The sequence below is a fragment of the Tenrec ecaudatus genome, chromosome X, assembly GCF_050624435.1.
Source record: "Tenrec ecaudatus isolate mTenEca1 chromosome X, mTenEca1.hap1, whole genome shotgun sequence".
Classification (NCBI taxonomy): domain Eukaryota; kingdom Metazoa; phylum Chordata; class Mammalia; order Afrosoricida; family Tenrecidae; genus Tenrec; species Tenrec ecaudatus.
The window spans coordinates 142,519,921-142,539,560 of record NC_134548.1 but is presented as its reverse complement, the minus strand read 5'-3'; the positions used below and the strand labels follow the sequence as shown (position 1 = coordinate 142,539,560).

The 19,640-nt window shown below is 49.3% G+C and overlaps 1 protein-coding gene across 1 annotated transcript in view; it reads right to left on the bottom strand.

The window, feature by feature from the left end:
* The window catches only part of XPNPEP2 (X-prolyl aminopeptidase 2), a 35,620-nt gene extending 21,107 nt beyond the window's left edge, over nt 1-14,513 (bottom strand). Inside the window, exons 1-7 of the mRNA XM_075539111.1 lie at nt 14,263-14,513; nt 11,961-12,034; nt 9,359-9,469; nt 8,246-8,309; nt 7,277-7,381; nt 6,980-7,066; nt 6,041-6,187 (exon numbers count right to left, since the gene is read on the bottom strand). Coding sequence (XP_075395226.1) covers nt 6,041-6,187; nt 6,980-7,066; nt 7,277-7,381; nt 8,246-8,309; nt 9,359-9,469; nt 11,961-12,034; nt 14,263-14,311 — 637 coding nt within the window. The 5' untranslated portion in view covers nt 14,312-14,513. The remainder of the gene's footprint in view (nt 1-6,040; nt 6,188-6,979; nt 7,067-7,276; nt 7,382-8,245; nt 8,310-9,358; nt 9,470-11,960; nt 12,035-14,262) is intronic.
* Between the last annotated feature and the right edge of the window lie 5,127 nt (nt 14,514-19,640).

The window sequence follows — 19,640 nt, the reverse complement described above, 5'->3', positions numbered from 1 at the left end:
GAGTGAATTTTAAGAAGTAGATAGTCCTGTGTATTTTCCAAGATGCCTCGGGGGCGGGGGTGGGGGGACTCAAACCTCCAACCCCTAGAAGACAAGTGTTTACCTGCTTGCTCTATCCAGGGACCTAGCTGGGCTAGTAGATTGGCCTAAATGGTCATTTAAGACTATTTAAAAATAATTTTTTTGCAAACTGATAAAATTATTCAGCAAGAACCCAAGCTTTGGATAACACATTTTTCTATAGTTGATTTGCTTCATTGTGGTATAAGACCAAACAATAAAACTATCTTAAAGTAGACAATTTAGTGGTTGGTTATTTTGTTTTGTCAATTGTCAAGGTTGCACAACCATCACCACGATGTAGCTCCAGAGCTTTATCATGCAAAAAGGAAACCTATGTCCAGAAGCAGCCAACTCTTCACTCTCCCTCAAGACCTCAAACCCTCAAATCAAACTCACTGCCAGCGAGTGGATCCTGACTCACAGCCACCCTGAGTCGAATTGTCCCTGTGGATTTCTGAGACTGGAACGGTTTAAGGGAATAGAAACCCTCACCTTTCTCCTACCAAATGACTGGTGATTTGAACTGCTGACCTTGTGGGTAGCAGCCTAATGCATAGCCCGCTCAACCACCAGGGATCCTCAAGACTCAGCAGTCATTAGTCTCCTTTCTCTCTCTCTAGATTTGCCTATTCTGGGCAGTTCATAGAATTGAAATCTTATAATATGTGGTCTTTTGTGTCTGGTTTCTTTCACTTTGCATAATGCTTTCAAGGTTCGTGGGTGAGATACATCTTGGAGAAAACAAATGAAGGCAAATTTCATTGGTCTGATGTAGACAAGTCAGCTTTGAACGAACTTTTCATGTGCCTCCTTTGGTTCATTTCCCCTTTTGAAACCTGTGAGGGGCTGGCTGTTGAGAAAGGCTCTCTCATCTTCATTCACTCCTTTAAGCTGAACTCTTTCCTTAGGCTTCCAAGTTTTGTTCTGGCTCCAGATGGCTCTTCCTGTAAGACTAGCAGTTTGTGACTACTCAGCATGCCCTCATTTGTGGGAAGTGACAGACCCCAGGCGGATTCTCCTCAGCCTCCGCAAGATGCTCCCTCTTGATCCTTTCCCTTTCCAGGCAGCATTGTGACCTTTTAATCTGAATGAATGAGATGAAGTGTGTGTGTGTGTGTGTGTGTGTGTGTGTGTGTATTAAACAGTCGGGTAATAAATTTCTTTCAACATTTCGGCAAGATGAGAGGATTCTGCATGTTATACCAGAAGAGATAAAGCTATTTTAGTGTATTTCATCATAACTTGCTATTTTGAAATATTTCTTCTGCCTTTTGGACCCCTTTTTAAACAAGAAATGGGTATGAAATCCGAGTGCGGAAAGGGTCCTTTTAGATTGCACAATGATAGTGCCAGGACTCCAAGTCTTCTGGTTGTTTTAGAATTCCAGAGGCATTTGCGATGTAGTTGGATGGTGCCAATGAGGTTGGTAAGGAGCCTTGGTGATGGAGTGGGTTACATGTTGGGCTACAACCTACAGGGTTAGCAGTTCAACTCCACCAGCTGTTCCTTGGGAGGAAGAGGAGGCTTTCTACTCCCATAAAGAGTTAGAGTCTCAAAAACCCACAGGAGCAGCTCTACTCTGTCCTATAAGGTCACTGTGAGTCAGAAATAACTCTACGGTATTGAGTAATGAGGCTGTTGATGTTAGATTTACCTGGGTCAGTCAACTCTTTTTTGATGTCCAGTCAAAACCTGAGCCCTCATTGGCGACCCGGACTGAGCTTTGGTCCTGTCTCAAACTTAGTCCCTCTACTCCCTCTGTCCACTTCCGGCCCATCTGACCTCGGTCATCTCATAAATCGGAATGCCTTGTCATAGGAGGGACCACAAGTGATTCGCTACACACCCTTCTCCCTGTCCAGAAAAGCAACTCATCTCATGTGGCTTCTCACATCAAAGGATATTTTCTTTTCATCTCTCTTGGACTCCCTCCTTCCCTCCCTTCCTGTTCCCTAGCACTACACATCCCAACGTTTTGTTGTTGTTGTTTTAAAATCATTTTATTGGGGCTTGTGAAACTCTTATCACAATCCACCCATCCATCCATCCATTGTGTCAAGCACATTTGTACATTTGTTGCCCTTATCATTCTCAAAACATTTGCTTTCTACTTGAGTCCTTGGTATCAGCTCCTCATTCCCCCCTCCCATGAACCCTTGATAATTTATAAATCATTATTATTTTGTCAAGTCTTACAGTGTCTGACATCTCCCTTCACCCACTTTTTTGCTGTCGTCCACCAGGGGTTTATATATGTAGATCCTTATAATCGTTTCCCCCTTTCTACCCCACCTTCCCTCCACCCTCCCCGTATTGCCACTCTCATCACTGGTCCTGAAGGGATCATCTGTCCTGGATTCTCTGTGTTTCCAGTTCCTATTTATACCAATGTACGTCCTCTGGTCTAGCCAGATCTGTAAGGTAGAATTGGGGTCATGATAATGTAGGGGCGGGGGGGGGAGCATTAAAGTATCAGAGGAAAGTTGTATGTTTCATTGGTGCTATACTGCACTCTGACTGGCCTGTCTCCTCCCAGTGACCCTTCTGTAAGGGGATGTACAGTTGCCCACAGATGGGCTTTGGGTCCCCACTCTGCACTCCCCCTCATTCACAATGCCTGATACCTGATTCCTTTGACCTTTCGTGATCACACAGGCTGGATCGCAATGTTCTTTATTCCAGCATTTTCCCCAAATGTGGTCTCTGGGCCTTTTGACTCAGACTTTCAGAGGGCAAAGTCTAAAACCCAAAAGTCAGTACCCTGAGTCAATTCCGCCGCACAATGGCCCTACAGGACCAGGGCACAGCTAACCCCTGGGGAGTTTCTCTGAGACTGTATATCTTTACAGAAGCAGACAACTTCATCTCTCTCCTGAGGAGTTACTGGTGGGTTTGAATTAATGACCTTGAGGTAGGCTCTTAAAGGGAAGATAGAAAAGGAGATGATTTCTCTAATATGGGGATGACTAAGAGCTTATTTGAAAGTAAAGCTCATTGTCAACCGGGTGCGAAATGATGAATATTAAAAGAACACTTGAAGCTAATGACCAAGAAAAATCCTAACAAGGCAAGAGCCTTTGTGAAAAAAAATGATGTTACTCTCTCTAGGGCAGCGGTTCTCAGCCTTCCTAATGCCGTGACCCTTTAATACAGTTCCTCATGTTGGGGTGACCCCCCAACCATCAAATTATTCTTGTTGCTACTTCATCACTGTCATTTTGCTACTGTTATGAATTGGTCGACCCCTGTGAAAGGGTCGTTTGACCCCCCCCAAGGGGTCACGACCCACAGGTTGAGAACCACTGCTCTAGGTCATCATGGTATTTACATTATCTCCTTTGGACACGTTGTCAGGAAAGATCAGTCCCTGGCGAAGGACATCATGCTTGGTGAAGAACATTCTGCTTTATGAGGTTTATAAGTAGCAAACTAAACTGACTGGGACCAGGCTACTGATTCTGAATCAGTGTCTTGGTCTCCACCACTCCCACCTCCCTGGGATTCTAAAACAACCTGGAGACTTGGAGTCCTGGCACTATCATTGGTCAATCTAAGAGGTCCTTTTCTGTACTTGGATTCCATACCCATTTCTTGTTTGAAAAGTGGTCCAAAAGTTGTAGGGGCGGTTCCATCATGAGACACGACTTCCCTTCACTGACCCACAGCACTGCAGGGGACAGCACTGGAGACACGGTATGGGAATTGTGCCTTGTCTGACTGCTCCCCACCACCCCCACACACAAAGGGAGTGCAACAGAGCAGCAAGGGGTGGAAAACAACGAAGTCCCCAAGGAATCCCCCAAATAGACTTCAGTCTCAGAGGGCAGGGCTTGGCATGTCATCAGACGATCAGAAAATATACATAAGGGTCAGCAGACATAGCTGGAACTATTTATAGGCCTTTTCCCCCCTTTCTTTCTTTTTTTTTCATGGTCATCCATGTAAGGTGGGCAAGATAAACAATTCCAAGGGAAAAACAATAGGACCAACAGTTCCTGGGGGACAGGGAACGGGGGGGGGGGGAGGGAGAGGGGAGCCAACAAACTCAGGGACAAGGGAACAACAAGAGATCTAAAATCGATGGTGAGGACGATGCAGAACACCAGGTGGGGTTTGACCACGTGCAATATAGCCGAGAGGAATTACCGAGAACCAAATGAAGGCCAACATGATAGTATGACAAGAGGAAAGTAAAAGGAAATAGAGAAAAGAACTAGGAGGCAAAAGATATTTATAGAGGTATAATATAGGTATGTGTATATGCAAATAAATTAATATGTAGGGATATAGGTCTATGTACATATATTTATATGTTAAGTATCAAGGTAGCAGACAGACATTGGGCCTCTACTAAAGTCCTCCCTCAACCCAAGAACACTTAGTTCTCATAACACAGCATTCTGTGATATAATTGGTGAAGTCAAAATGTATAAGCAAATGAGGTGAAGAAAGCGTATGGTGCTCGGCTATTACAAGATATAGCATCTGGGGTCTTAAAGGCTTGAAGTTAAACAGTGGCCATCTAACTGAAATAAACAAGTGGCCATCTAACTGAGAAGCAATAAAGTCCACATGGAAGAAGCACACCAGCTTGTGTGATCACAAGGTGTATACGGGATCACGTATCAGGCATCAGAAGACCCAAAACAAACAATTATATCGATGCGAACAAGGGGGGCTTAGAATGGAAACCCAACGCCCATCTTTAGACAATTGGACATTGCCTCACAGAAGGGTCAAATCGAAGGGACGAGCCAGAGTACAGTAATAGCACTGATGGAACACACAACATTCCTCTAGTTCAGTGATTCTCAACCTTTCTAATGCCACAACCCTTTAATACAGTTCCTCATGTTGTGGTGATCCCACAAACATAAAATTATTTTTGTTGCTACTTCATAACTGTAATTTTGCTACTGCTATGAATTGGGCAACCCCTGTGAAAGGGTCATTCGGCCCTCAAAGGGGTGGCAACCCACAGGTTGAGAACTGCTGCTCTAGTTCTTTCATGCTTCCTCCCCCACTTCAACTATCAGGACCCCAGTTCTACCTTACATACCCTGCTTGACCGGAGCATGTACACTAGTACAGATAAGAACTCTCAATACACAGAATCCAGGACAAATAAAGCCCTCAAGAAGAATAATGAGAGCAGTGATACCATGAGGGTATGGGGAAGGTGCGGGGAGAAGAGGGAGATAGGGGGAACTGATCACAATGATTGGCATATGACAACCCCCCTGGGGGGTGGATGAACAACAGAAACTTGGGTGAAGGGAGACCACTGATGGTGTAAGATATGAAAACAATAATAATTTATAATTTATCTAGGGGTCATGAGAGTGAAAGTCTGGTGGAGAGAGGAAAAATGAGCAGCTGATACCAAGGGCTCAGGTAGAAAGCAAATGTTGTGAGAATGATGAACAAATGGACAAATGTGCTTGACACAATGGATGGATGGATGGATGGATGGATGGATTGTGAGAAGAGTTGTATGAGCCTCCAATAAAATGATTTTTAAAAAAACGAGGAGCCAATATCAAGGGCTCAAGTAGAAAGAAAATGTTTTGAAAATGATGACGGTAACAAATGTACAAATGTGCTTGACACAAGGGATGGATGGATTGTGATAAGAGCTGTAAGCGCCCCTGATAAAATGCTTTAAAAAACTGATGATGGCAACTTATATACACATGTGCTTGATACAATTGATGTATGGATTGTTATAAGAGCTGTAAGAGCCCCCGATAAAATAATCATAAAAGTAAACGAAACAAGAAAATGGGTCCAAAAGGCAGGTGGAGTCAAATTGCTGACCTTGTGATTAGCAGCACAGCCTGTAACCCACTATGCTACCAGGGCTGGGGCCCATGACGGCTGGAGGATCATAACTCTGGTCTCTCTTATGAACTAGTTTCCAGACTAAGGAGGTACAGCAAGGAACCGTGGTATAAGTTGGAAAAGAAAATGGAGTTACCTGTGAATGCCTCCTGCAGGGCATAAATCGGCTGGCTGGGAATGGGAGGCCTCTCTGCTCCCCACACCAGGTCTACAAGGTTGTTCGGGATGGACACTAACAGTCTGTTTGAATTCTGAAGGGCCAGGTCATAACTTTCCCAGGAGTCTGCAGAGACAGGAAGGCGTGGTTTTTGCTCAACCCTGTTGATAGTGCCTGAAGACACGTGATTCAGGGAAAGTTCCCCCTGTCTGCTCAGCCTCCTGTTCTGGCTCTGGCAGCCCCCAGCAATCTCACCCTCCTGGAGTGCTTGCCCTGGCCTGGGGTGGGTCCCTCTGTCTTCCACGGCCCCCGTTTGCAAAGCTAGTCGCTCTGAGGCTACCCCTTGATGTCCACAGCCAATTGGCCGAGCCTGGTGATGAACGATTCCTAACAGGTTTTCCATGTGAAGGTTGGGCCATTGGACAGGCTGGCAATGGAACCAGGTATGAATAAGCCTTTCAGGACATATTTGGGATGGCTCTACTTTAGGGGGCCTGATTTTGGCCATGGGGCTGGGAGCGAAGGGCTCAAGGAACTGGTCGCCCTAGAGGACTATCTTTCTCTCTTTACAGGTTCTCCCAAGTCCTTATAGCCTTCTCTTCTGGCTTCCAGAAGAAGGCAAACGTATGATTCAAGGACCATAGCTGGCAGATGTTGAGGGTGCCAAAGTGGCTTTGAATTCAAGGATGTCCTTCTCTGAGTCTTCCAGGTTGGGTCTCTGCACTCAAGACTGAAGCATTGTATGCCTTGCTATAAATGCCTTTTGAAGTAGGTAATCCATGAATACCTTCTTGTTGCAAAATCTATTCCATGCTTACAGTCTCACGGCCTCTCTTGGCCACCACTGCTTAGTCACTTTTCTCCCCAGGGTGGCCCTCATTGGCAGGGACAAATCCCAGGTGGGTGGGCAGAACCTACCTATGGAGAAGAGGAAGGGGTCAAAGCCCACACGCTGTCCAGTTGAAATCTCCGTGAGGAGCCAGGTGACAATGGGGGTGGTGCCAACTGTGAGAGAGACAAGAAGTCAGAGGCCACTTCCAGGCTGCCTTAGACCCTCTAGCCTCTCATCCATCTGTGATTTCCACCTCCACGTTTAGGGATAATCTCATATTTCAGGAGCTTTCCAAGAGGTCTGGCAGGCGTGTCTCACCTCAACCTTCTGGCCCCTGTTCGAGGTGCTAGCGCGCGGGGTGCCCATGTGTGTGGGCTGTCTACCTTCCTGATGGAGCTCCCAGTTGCAATCCATCTGCCGTTCAGCCTGAGTCCAGTAGCGACTGTCGGTCCAGAGAGCCGCCTTTGCTAGGGTCACCACAGCGGTTCCTGGGGCAGAACAGAGAAGGCAGGGAGACACAAGGGACTTCTGAGAAGAGTTGTGTGCCTCCACTGGAAGGAAGCAAGGCAGATGTGAAAGAGGGCTTTGGGGGAAAGTGGGCCCAAAGAGCGCCCTAAATCAGGCACCTATGATCCATAGGTGTGCAGAGGGCCTCTGGAAGGGGTCGTTGGGAATTTTAGTAGGAAAAGAAGTGGGGTTGGCTTTGGGCAGTCCCAAAGGCCTGTGCCACAGGCCACAGGGAGGTGCTCTCAGAGAAAACGACACTCAAGTGTGAACACATGGTGACGGAGAGGCTTAGTTGAGGACAAGTAGAGAAGTCCCTAGCAATGTTGGATAAGAGATGAAGGGCCCATGATGGGCAGGTAGGGTACCTGGAAGCTCTGGGCAGGAATGTTTGAAACTTAGCAAAGGGATTGGGGATGCCTTTCAAGGTCCCAGGATCAGGGTGAGCAGCCCCTTCAGAAAGTGACCTCTGTTTGGTTTTCATTTGTCCATGTGAGGTGCTAGTGCTTATACAAGGACCAGCCAAGTAAAACGTGGTCTCATGAAGACTAGATGTGCAAACAGTAACTGTCCCAGAAGTAGAGCCCAGGAAGTCCTGGGACAGAGCAAGGCCTTAAGCCCTGGTGAGGACTATTTGTGTGCTCCAGGGGCAGTGGAGGGGAGGCAGAGAGAGAGAGGGAGAGAGAGAGAGAGAGAGAGAGAGAGAGAGAGAGAGAGAGAGAGAGAGAGAGAGAGAGAGAGAGAGAGTTGATGGGGCCTCTTGACACTGCGTTTTCGGGTCAGAGTCCGGTTTCTAGTTCTCCCAACAGAAGCACTGGTTGGGGGGGGGGGGGTGTAATTGCTGTCACCTGCCGATCCTGTAAAGCCTGTCATCCACGCGCGCCTCTCATCATGTTTGCCGATGTATTCGCTCTAGAAAATCAGCAACGTCATCATTAGCCCATTGCACGGAGTTTCTTCCCACGTGGAACATTCCCAGGCACATTCTAATTCTTCTGTCTGGTCCGACCCAACCAGCCTACAAGTCCAAGCACACTGGGCACCTTTTCCAGGAATCCCTCAGTAGCTCCCTGGTGCTCCTAGTATCTCCCCTATCTTTTACCACCTGGCTTTCTCAGAGCCTCATAGGCCAGCAGTGGACTCAGTTTTACACTGGATTGTCCTGGAAAGTCTTGTGTTCTGAGACAGAAAGCTAGTCCTTTGGAGTCTGGGTTTTATTTGGGGGGCTCCCCTCCAAGTTGTCTAGCCCACACCTGCATCGCACATAGAGTTTACAGGGGGCTTTCTGTCTACGTTGTCCTTGGAGACCCCATTTTGGCAGAAGAGGAAACTGAGGCTCAGACCTTTACCCAAGGTTCTTAGTCTTCCCTAGAAAAGTAGGAAGCGATGCAAGCGATCTTACTCAACCTGAAAATGTCTTCTCTTCTAACTGGGCTGGTATTGCTGGTGAGGCGAGTGGGCTGGAAGGTGGTGGGAAAGGGTGGGCTGTATGGGTGGGGGGAAAGCTGCTTTGGGAAAAGCTAGTTCTTGTTCAGGCCTCCTTGTTTCCTGTCTGCCTCCCCCCGCGTGCTTCACCTCCACCCCCAAGCTCATACAGTCTAGAAGCTCAGGTAGTAATGCCCAAACCTTGCGGCCCTCATCAAAGCAGATTACCTGAAGACCAGTTCAATGTCCTGGGGGGAGGGGAGGCCCTAATAGCCAGCCCTTCTGTTCCAGGCCTGCCTGGCACCTAGCAGTGGACAGAAGTGGATCTAGAGATGGCTTATCACTTCCTTTCTGGAGGTCATGAAGATCTGGCAATGGGTTCCCTCAAACTACCACCGGTCAGAGCTCCCCTCTGTACCGCCTCCCACCCCCACCCCCACCCCCCACCCCAGTCTGCCCGGTGCTTTCTCTGCCTTCATCTTCAGAGTCCTGGCAGTCTCCACTTGGTGGCTAGGGGGAAAGGAGCTGTCCCTCACCATGTGGGCATCCGTGTCTGGGACGATGTAAGCGGTGAGGTTGTGAGCCTTCATCTGCTGGCGGAGGGCTGTGAGGCGCGCGGTGGTATTGACTGCTGTAACCGGGAGGTACTAACAGATGACAGGAAGACACCATCACACACACACACACACACACACACACACACACGCTGCTTAGAGAAAAAATGACACTTGGGTCCCCAGCCTCTCCTGAGGCAGCGGGTGGGCTGTGAGCAGTTAGGCTGGCCTGACGGAGTGCTGGTGGCACAGTGGTTGAAATTCTTGGTTGTTAGCCCAAAGGTCAGTTGGTTTAAAGCCACTAGCCACTCCTGGGAGGAAGATGTGGCCATTGAGGCTGTCTGTTTACATACAGATTTACAGCCTTGGAAACTCTAGGGAGTGGTTAGTTCTAATCTGTCCTAGATCTAAGGTCACGAGGAGGAGTCTGACTTGGTTTGACAGCAGCAAGGGAGCGTTTGCTACTGGTGGCACAGTAGGCTGAATGCACAGAAAGTTGATGCTGTCTGCTTCCATACAGATGTATCGTCTCAGAAACCCAAGGGAGCAGTTTGACTCTGTCCTATAGACTGAAGCCGAATCAATGACCGTGGGATTGGGAAGATGCCTAGGTTCAGTGAGGTGCTGAAGAACTGGGAAGGCACCTTGTGTATTAATGGGCCCTGAGTCTGGGTGAGGGCTGCAGGGACCTGAACCCTGGCCCTGGGTCAGGCGGCCCAGGATGGTTTCTCTTTAGCTACATTGGGGTATAGGTGGCAGACTGAAAACGGACAATGCCCCAATATATAAGAACTTCAGTTAAGCAACAAGAAATGTTTCTGTGTGTTGCATGCAATATTTGGGACATGCTCACGTTAAAATATCCTTTACTGTGCATCTGTATAAAACTTTATCCGTAGCTTATGGCATAGTGATTATGAGTTGGGCTGCTTACTGCCAAGTTCAAAACCACCAGGTGCTCCTAGGGAGAAAGGAGGCTGTTCTGCGCCTGCAGTTAGTTAGTTTAGGAAACTCGCAGGGGCATTTGTACCCTGTCCTAGAGGGGCACTATGCAGTGCAGGCCACCTGATGGCACTGAGTTAGGGGATTACCTCATCTTATCTAGGAATCCGACCTTGGGGACTTTTCCATTTTCCACTCACCTACAGCAGTTGGGGACATTGTCCAAAAAGATTCCCTGTGAACCAAACATTTCTCTCTGCAAGCTGGAATCTCTTTCAAATGAAAGGCTTAACTTTGGTTAGTTTGGTTTGGGTTTTGCTTTCTATTCAAGTCTGCTAAACTCTCGGAGCCATCGATTTATTGCAACTTCATCATAGTGACCTTCTGGGACAATCAGAAGTGGCCCTGGCAGGTGCTGAGACTGTAACTCTTTCTCCCACAGAGCGGCTGGTGCTTTCAAACTGCTCACTTTATGGTTAATGGCCCTGCAAGTAACTCAGTACGCCACCAGGGTTCCTTTTCAAGTAGACAAGGGGCCTTCAAAAAGTTCATGGAAAAAGTCCATTGAAATCCCATTTTCCCCACCAACTTTTAAAAGCTTCCACACAGACACATTTATTTTTAAAAACGTAAGCAGTGTGGTTTGCTCACCCATCCGCCTATCCCAGTTGTCCCATAAAGTTGACTTTACAAACAGATGCACCATTTCTGTCCGGTGGCTTTGTGCCCACTGCCTCACACCTCCTGGCCCACCCCAGTCAGAAGATCTTTTCGCCCTCCTCTGGTTGGAGAAATGCTTGGCTGCTAACCTAAAGGTGGGCAGATCGGACCCACCCAGTCGCTTCGTGATCTGTTAGACCGAGTGATGAGTAATCTGCTTCCGTAAAATATTACAGCCAAGAAAACCCTATGGGCCAGCTCTCCCCAGGTGGCCCGAGGCTGCTGTGAGTTGAAAAGCATTGCATAGTTCCTAACAGCTGGTTAGGAAAGGAGCCCTAGTGGCGTAGTGGTTATGCACTGGGCTGCCAACCTAGAGATCAGCAGTTTGAAACCATTAGTGACTCTGCAGGAGAAAGAGGAGATTTTCTACTCCCAGAAAGAGTTACAGTCTGGGAAACTAATTAATTCCAAGACTGTTTGTTTATAACAACCCCTGTGGGTGTCACTGGGTCTCCAGCTAAGAATCTGTTGTGTTCTGTCCCCCTGACTCTTATGGTCCTCCTCTGTCTCCCTCCATCCACCCTCCGGTGATCCCCTACCCTCTCCCCGCTCTAGGTTTCTCTAGGATTTTTGTTTCTGTCCCATCCTTGCCATAACCTCGGGCAAAGGACAGCCAGGGGCCTCCCCACCTCTTCCCACTTTCCTCCCTCCCCTCAGCCAGGCTGGGACAGTAGGAAGTGGATAACCCACTTGGTAATGGGTGGGAGGGAGGTGCAGGCATGGATAAGGGGGGTAGGGAGGAAGGGGAGGATGTTAGAAAGACACCGGAGAAGGTTTTCCAGCCCTGAGGGGTGCTATTTGTGTTATTCTGAAACAGGGGCCCCTCTCCCCAGGGCAGAAATCTCTAGAAAAAGCAGTGAGAGTCGGAGGTTAGCAATGGGGGATGGGGCGGAGGCTGGTTGGGGTGGAGCCAGAGCCTCACCGGAGGGCTAGCAGAACAGTTTCTCACGTCCTCTCTTCCCAGGTCTTCTGGCTTTGGGTAGCCCCAGGCACAAGCTAGAAACAAGGAGAACAGCGGGATCACTGGAAGACCAACTACTACCCCCCCCCCCGCCCCTACAGCCCCCCATCCACCCCTGTCCTCTGTCCTCTGAAAAGCAAATCACCACTTGGCCCAACTCTGCTGGAGGGTAAAAATAATCACATTTCATAGGAAATCAGGCTGAATAGATGGCACGCTGGGTCACAATCAAAGAAACCTGCTTCATCCACTGGTGATTGCCACTTTGGGATGGGTTTTAGTGCTCTTTAAATCCTTTTTTTATTTTCTTCTAATCTAATTGGGTCTTTTCAGGGTCTACTACACTGGAAAAATTGTGTGTAAATGAAATTTTGGTAATCAAATTTTCTTTGAGACACTCTAGAGGCTCTCGCTAACTCATCACCCCCCACCATTGTTTTAGCCTTTCATAAATCACATTTTGTATATATTGGCTTTGCTTCAATCAGAGACCCACTTGTACCATTTCTTACAAGTCAGGTCTCAGCGTATTGCAGTGTGTTCATTTGAAGCATAAAACGCACGTGAGCCCAGTCTGACATGGGTGCTTTGTGAGGAAAGGTGAACTCAGCATTTCAAGTGAAGAGTTGGCATGACTCCACAGCAAAGAGGCGTTTGTTCTTTTCTTAGGCCTTCCATGTGGGTGACCTGGTATTGATGCTTGGCCAATACGCCTCAGGCACACCCACCACCTGTGCGTGTGTTTCTATGACAGACTAACCTGCTAAGAGTAGGAAGAAAGGACTGGCAATTTACTACTGAAAATGAAAAGACTGTGGCTCACCATGGTGAGATCTCTAACCAATCTGGGGGACAGGGTAGGATGAGGCAGCATTTTGTTCTAGGGTCTGTGAGGTGGGGGCCCACTCGCCGGCAGCTGTATACCAGACATGGATCTTGGCCGTTTCGGCAGAGAGTCTCGGTTGACTCTTACAACAACCCCACAAAGAGGGCCTTATTGTTTGCTTTCCATAGAGGGGGAAACTGAGGCCCAGCTAGTTTGGCTAACTTGGTCAGCTCTGCCCCAGTGAGTCAGTGGCTGAAAAGGGACTGAACCCAGACGGGAACACAAAAGAAGGGAGTACCTTTTCTACTCCCCGACCCCTGCCCACTCTAGGAGATGGTCCCAGGAAGGTGAAGCTGCTGCAAAAGAGTGTTTGGACATCCAGGTCCCAATTGGAGTCTTGCCTCAAATTTGCGGTGACCCGAGCGGACCAAACAAGCACCCTCATTGCCACCGAGTTGATTCCGACTCACCAGGACAAGGTGGAATCACTCCACAGGGTTCCCAAGGCTGCCGATCATTGTGGAACAAGACTGCCACGCCTTCTTCCTGTTGAGTGGTTGGTGAGTTCCAACCACTGAGCTTTCTACTAGCAGGCAGGCGAGTGCTTAACCACTGCACCACCAGGGTGCCTGGCCCAAGAAGAGTCATCCCATGTGCGTGGAGTGAACATTTTCTAAGTGCCTATGTGCTAGATACTGGGTTAAGCGAGAGTGTTGAACTGGATGAAGTCCCTTCCGGATCTCAAAGTCTAAGCTCTCTGATATAGTCCATTCCACCTCCCCACACACCCGCTGCCTTTTCAGGAGGATTTCCTCAGAGGGCAATGGGGGCATGGAGATGAGGAGATCCTATATGGAATTTGGCTTTTCCAGTGGGCCCGAACTGCAGAGGGAAGGACAGTCAGTGCCTGGAGTCTCAGTAGCATCACCCAGTGGGAGCGAGGAGATCCCTGCTGCCCATGTAAGAAAACAAATTAGCCATCTCTATAGGAAAGAGTCTCTGGGAAAATGGTAGCACCAAGACACCAACATAAGAAGCAGAACCCAGCCGAGTGGGGCACAACCAGTGCATGTCCTCTGGATACCAGTGCATGGGCACTGGGGATTTACTACTCCAGCAGTGAGCAGAGTCAAGGGAATAGAGGTCTCCCTAAGGCCAGGGATTAGTGGGTCTGGTGACCAAAGAGGACAAACAGAGCACTAATCAGAAGGGGGGGGGGGGAAACAGAGGTACCAAGCCAGTCTTGCTCCAAGTCACCAGGGTTCCAAGGACATGACCCTGGGGTGCCCCATCCTCAAAACTGAGGGGCGGCATGAGGAAGAGAGACAACCTGGACGCCAGCCCTCATTCTAATCCTTCCTGCGGGGAGAGGCCAGAGTGCACCCCAGCTGGGCCTGCCCTCCCAGGGGTGGAAGGGAGAGGCCGGGACTGACATACCGCAGAGGAGGACAAGATAGGGGCAGCAGCCCCAACGAGTCCGAGCCATGGGGTCTCCAGATGCAGGCGCCGGTGGATGGAGGGACTTGGGGGCAATGGGCAGGGATGGCTGGGAAGGAGGTGTCCAGCTGGTGGATGGCGTGTCCCCCTCAGGTCCTTTGTTTCTGAAGGCTCCTGAGTCAGGGCCGGCAGATGGGCCCCGGACCGCCCCAGGTTGCCGGAACAGGGCGTGAGCCCGTCCAGGGCAGAGTCCAAAGATCTCCAAGACAGCAAAAAAGAGCAACGGCTGGTCTCAATCAGCCTGCTTGTCCAGCCCCCTCTCCAGCAGCCGGGCCCCAGCCATTCCTGAACGCTGCCCCCCTCCCTCCAACAAGCTGTTTCCCATTAGCTCTCCCACCCTGGGCTAGGCTCTGGCTTCAGCCCTACTGGGCCTTGGGGTGGCGAAGGCTCCTCCTTCTCCTCTGAGCTGCCCATTTCTGGAAAAACTGGTGTTATCTGTCTTCTTAGGGCCGGAGAAGCAGCAGTGTGGCCCTGTCCCTGGGAGAACATGGTCGGAACTAGAGACTTAACTTCAGGAGCTGGACCGATTGTGTTAACTGAGAATCCCCTGGAGCCCTGGTGGTGTAGCTGGTTAAGTGTTAGGCTATTCACCACGTAGTTGGCAGTTCAAACCCTCCAGCCCCTCCATGGGAGAAAGAGGAGGCTTTCTGTTCCTATAAAGAATTAGAGCCGCAGAAACTCAAAGGAGCAGTTCTACTCTAGGGTGCCTCTGAATCGGTACTGACTCTAGGGCAGTAGCTTTTGTATTTTGGCATTGGGAATGTCATAAGGAGCCCCGGTGACGCAGTGGCCAGAGTGCTCGCGGGTTGGAATTCACCAGTGGCTAGTGGTGACATAGAGGCAGCGATCTGTCTCCACCAAGCCGCACAAGCTTGGAACGTTTTGTGGGCAGTTCTTCTCTGCCCTACGGGGCAGCAGTGGGGTTTCGGGCCATGCCTTGGCCGCTGCAACGTTTCGGACTCAGGTTTTCAGTGTGGGCCACTCTTTAAGCAGAAGAGGGACTAGCTCCACCCCCACCCCCTTCATCGGAGGGCAGTCTACTAAGTGCCTTCGAAGAGCCTCAGCCCTTGGAGTCAGACAGGCTACATCTTGGAGAGAAACGCTCCTCAGAGACACAGAAACCCAGTAATGGAGACTCACCTAGCCTGGATTGTCCCCAAGGCAAATCATCCACTCCCTTTGATTTTCTTTGTAATATATTTATATTCCGCTTAGTGGTTATGCTTTCGGCCGTTAAGGGCAAGGTCAGCAATTGGAAACCCCCCACTGTTCCGAGGCTTTCCGCTCCTGTAAAGCGTTCCAGTCTCAGAAACCCACAGAGGCAGTCTACCCTGGCCTTTAGGGTCACTATGAGTCAGCATGGACTAGATGGCAGTGAGCTTATTTTTGCATTTTGTCTCCAACAAGTGTGAGGCTGCTTGCAACAATCCATCCAAATGTGATCAAGTGTTGTTGTTGTTGTTAGGTGCCATCAAGTCGGTTCAGACCCACAGTGACCCTAAATACAACAGAATGGAACCTCACCCGGCCCTGCACCATCCACACAATTGTTCCTGGGCCTGAGCCAATTGCTGCAGCCACTGTGTCAATCCATCTCATCGAGGCCTTCCTCTTTTTCACAGCCCCTTCACTCTACCAAGCAGGATGTCCTTGTCTGGAGACTGTTTTTTTCTGACATGTTCAAAGTGTCTCAGATAAAATGGACCACTTTACAGAGGTGGAGTTGATTCGGACTCCTTCCTCGTGGCCACATGTGTTTCAGCACAGAGCTGTGCTTCGTAGAGTTCTCAACAGATTCCACCTGCTGGCCTTCCTTCAACAGTATCACTGGCAGGGTTTGAACGAATACAGTCGGAGGAAGAGAGGATTGCATCAGTTTCCTCCTAGAGCTGCCACACGAGTGACTACCACCCGGGTGACTTATAACAACAGCAAGTTATTGTCTCAGCTCTGGAGGCTGGAATTCAAAGTTGAGGTGCTGCAGGGCATCCTTAGGTGGCAGCCAGCCTGACCCTGGTGTTCCTTGACTTGTGGCTGCATCACTACAACCTCCGCCTCCGTCTTCACCTAACCTTCTTCCCTCTGGGTATCTGTGTCTCACCACATGATCTTTTTATAAGGGCACCAGTCATCGGATTTAGGGCCCACCCTACTCGAGTATAACCTTGTCTTAATTAATCAGATCCCCAGAGACCCTATTTCCAAATATGATCACATTCTGAGGTTCTGGGTGAGCTTGATTTGGGGGGTAGAGCATGAGGGACCCTGTCTAACCAAGTACAACAGCCTTCATACCCTTCCTTGCTGTAAGAAGGCCTTGATTCTGAGATAAGGAGATAAGGGAGGCGCCGGGAAGGCCTGCAGATGAGGCCATCTTGGTCACCAGGGCTCAGAGCCAGAGGACTGAGAGCTGGGTGGAGTCTTGATAACCTCAGGCCATCTCGGAGCAAAGTCCAGAAGCTTGCGGGGGGGGGGGGGGGGGGGGGATGGGAATGGGGCGGATGGCTTGCTGCATTTGGAGAAGGGTAGGAGAAGAATAAGCAAAGAGGTCCCATCACACCTTTAGGAATACCAGTGCTATGCGTTGCCTTGCCTCTTCAACATCCACCCTAAAACTACCAACCAGATAAAGAGCAAACACTCACTGCCATGAGTCGATGCTGAATCATAGTGGCCCTCTAGAACAGTGGTTCTCAACCTTCTGAATGCCACGACCCTTTCATACAGGTCCTCAGGTTGTGGTGACCCCCAAGCATAACATTATTTTCATTGCTACTTCATCACTGTCATTTTGCTACTGTTATGAATCGCGCGACCCCTGTGAAAGGGTCGTTCGACCCCCAAAGGGGGTGCAACCCACAGGTTGAGAACCATTGCTCTAGGACAAGATCACTTGCTTCTGTGGGTTTCCAAGATTGGAATGCTTTACGGGAGTTGTCATTTAGTGCCGTCCAGCTGGTTCAGACTCCTAGCGACTCAGAGCACAACAGAAGGGAACACTGCCTGGTCCCGCACCACCCTCACAATTGTTCCTGTGCTGGAGCCCATCTTTGCAGCCACTGTGTCTAGCCATCTTGGCCGTCCTCTTCGTCGATGCTCCTCCACTTTCCCAAGCATGGTGTCCTTCTCCAGGGACTGGTCTCTCCTGACAACATGGCCAAAGTACGTGAGATGCAGTCTCGCCCCCCTTGCCTCTAAGGAGCACTCTGGCCTCACTTCTTCCAACTTGAAAGCCCTAACCCCTCGACGGCTGGTTATGTTCGTGAGACAGCAGTCGTGTGGGGCATGCTTTCATTACATCTCTTTTGAGATCTAAAGCAGACCCCATTTCAAATTTACTTCAAGGAAAACCTTTATGAAGTCTTAATAGAGATCAAGACAGCACAAAGCCACAGAGATCTCATTCAGATGAGGAGGCCTCCATGTGAGATTAAAATGGTATCTGAGGATTCACAAGTAAACAGCAAGATAAAAAGTCATGGTGGGGGGGGGGGCAAAGGAAACTGTCACACATTCATGATTGGTGGCAGATCAGTACATCACAGTTCTAAGTGGGACTACAAGAACAGGAATGAGACCAAGCTCAGGACACGTACATTGTTAGAAAGAAGGATTTATAAAATTGGTCCAGGGCCTTCAGACTAAGGCAATCAGGACCCGACTGATAGGACCTGGCTCATGACTGTGGAACCCCTGTGCTGTCCCCAGTATGGTGACCTCCATCTTGGACACGCCTAGACAAGCTCCTAAAAGAGAGGCTATCCCTCCTTGAGCTGGACTGAGAAGAGTGGCGACGATCCACCCCCCAGGCACTCTGCCTGAGGGCAAGGTTATCTACACCCTTGGTTAGTGATCCGAAAGCATTCAATGGAACCTTAATATATGTGGGGACTCTACAAAGGGATTTGGGCCTGTCACTGCCATCCATGGCCTTTTGCAAATCACGGTGCTCAGTATTTAAGCTTGAATCCAAGAGTAAGCCGAGATGGGGCAAAGAGAAAGGCCCAGCCCCACCGAGAAGCTCCAAAGAAATGAGATGAGGGCCTTGCTCTAGAGTTGACGCAGAGAGACAACCAAACCTGCACTTTGGACTGCCAGCCTCCCAAACAGAGAGAAGGAAAGGTTCTGTCGATTAAAACCAGGTGTGATTCTGCCATAGTGGCACTAGGTAACTAAGAGCATGGTCTCAGAGACCAGATGAGGGACAAGGACTCTAAGAATGTCCATAGTGAATGAAGTGGGAAGTGCAGAGTGGTGGCCAGAGGCCCAAGTGTCGACCACTGGAGATCCCCTCCCAGAGGGGTTTAGGAGAGGAGACAGGTCAGTCAGGGTGCGATGTAGTACTGACGAAAAACACAGCTTTCCCCCAGATCCTGGATGCTTCCTCCCCCCAACTACCATGATCCGAATTCTACCTTGCAGGACTGGATAGGGCAGAGATTGTACACTGGTGCATATGGGAGCTGGAGCCACAGGGAATCCAGGGAGGACGATACCTTTAGGACCAGGGGTGTGAGGGGCGATGCTGGGAGAGTAGAGGGTGAGTGGGTTGGAAAGGGGGAACTGATTAAAAGGATCCACATATGACCTCCTCCCTGGGAGATGGACGGCAGAGAAGGGGGGGAAGGGAGACTCCGGATAGGGCAAGATATGACAAAATAACACTCTGTGGATTCTCAAGGGCTCATGAGGGAGGGGGGAGCGGGGAGGGAGGGGAGAAAAAGAGGACCTGATGCAGAGGGCTTAAGTGGAGAGCAAATGCTTTGAGAGTGATTAGGGCAAAGAATGTATGGATGTGCTTTATACAATTGATGTATGTATATGTGTGGATTGTGATGAGTTGTATGAGCCCCTAATAAAATGTAAAACAAGAAAAAAAGAAAATGATTAGGGAAAAGAATGTACAGATGTGCTTTATACAATTGATGTATGTATATGCATGGATTGTGATAAGAGTTTTATGAGCCCCTAATAAAATGTTTTTTTAAAAAAAAAACAGGAAAAAAAAGAATGCTATGTGGTTTCGACCTGTGTCCTCTGAAGCACTCACTATTTTCGCTGCTCCCCAACCCCCCGCCATCCTGAAGGGCATGCCCCGCCTTCACTAGAAGTCCTGATTTAGGCACCAAACCAATAAGCCACCATCTCTGCTCTGTCCCCCATTAGCTGCATCATCTTAGGCAAGTGACTCCAACCCTCTGACCCTCTGTTCCTTCAGCAGTGAAAAACAAAACACAGCAACAACAAAAAAACCTTCACTGCTATCGAGTTAGAGTGACCCTATAGGACAGGGTAGAACTGCCCCTGTGAATTTCCGG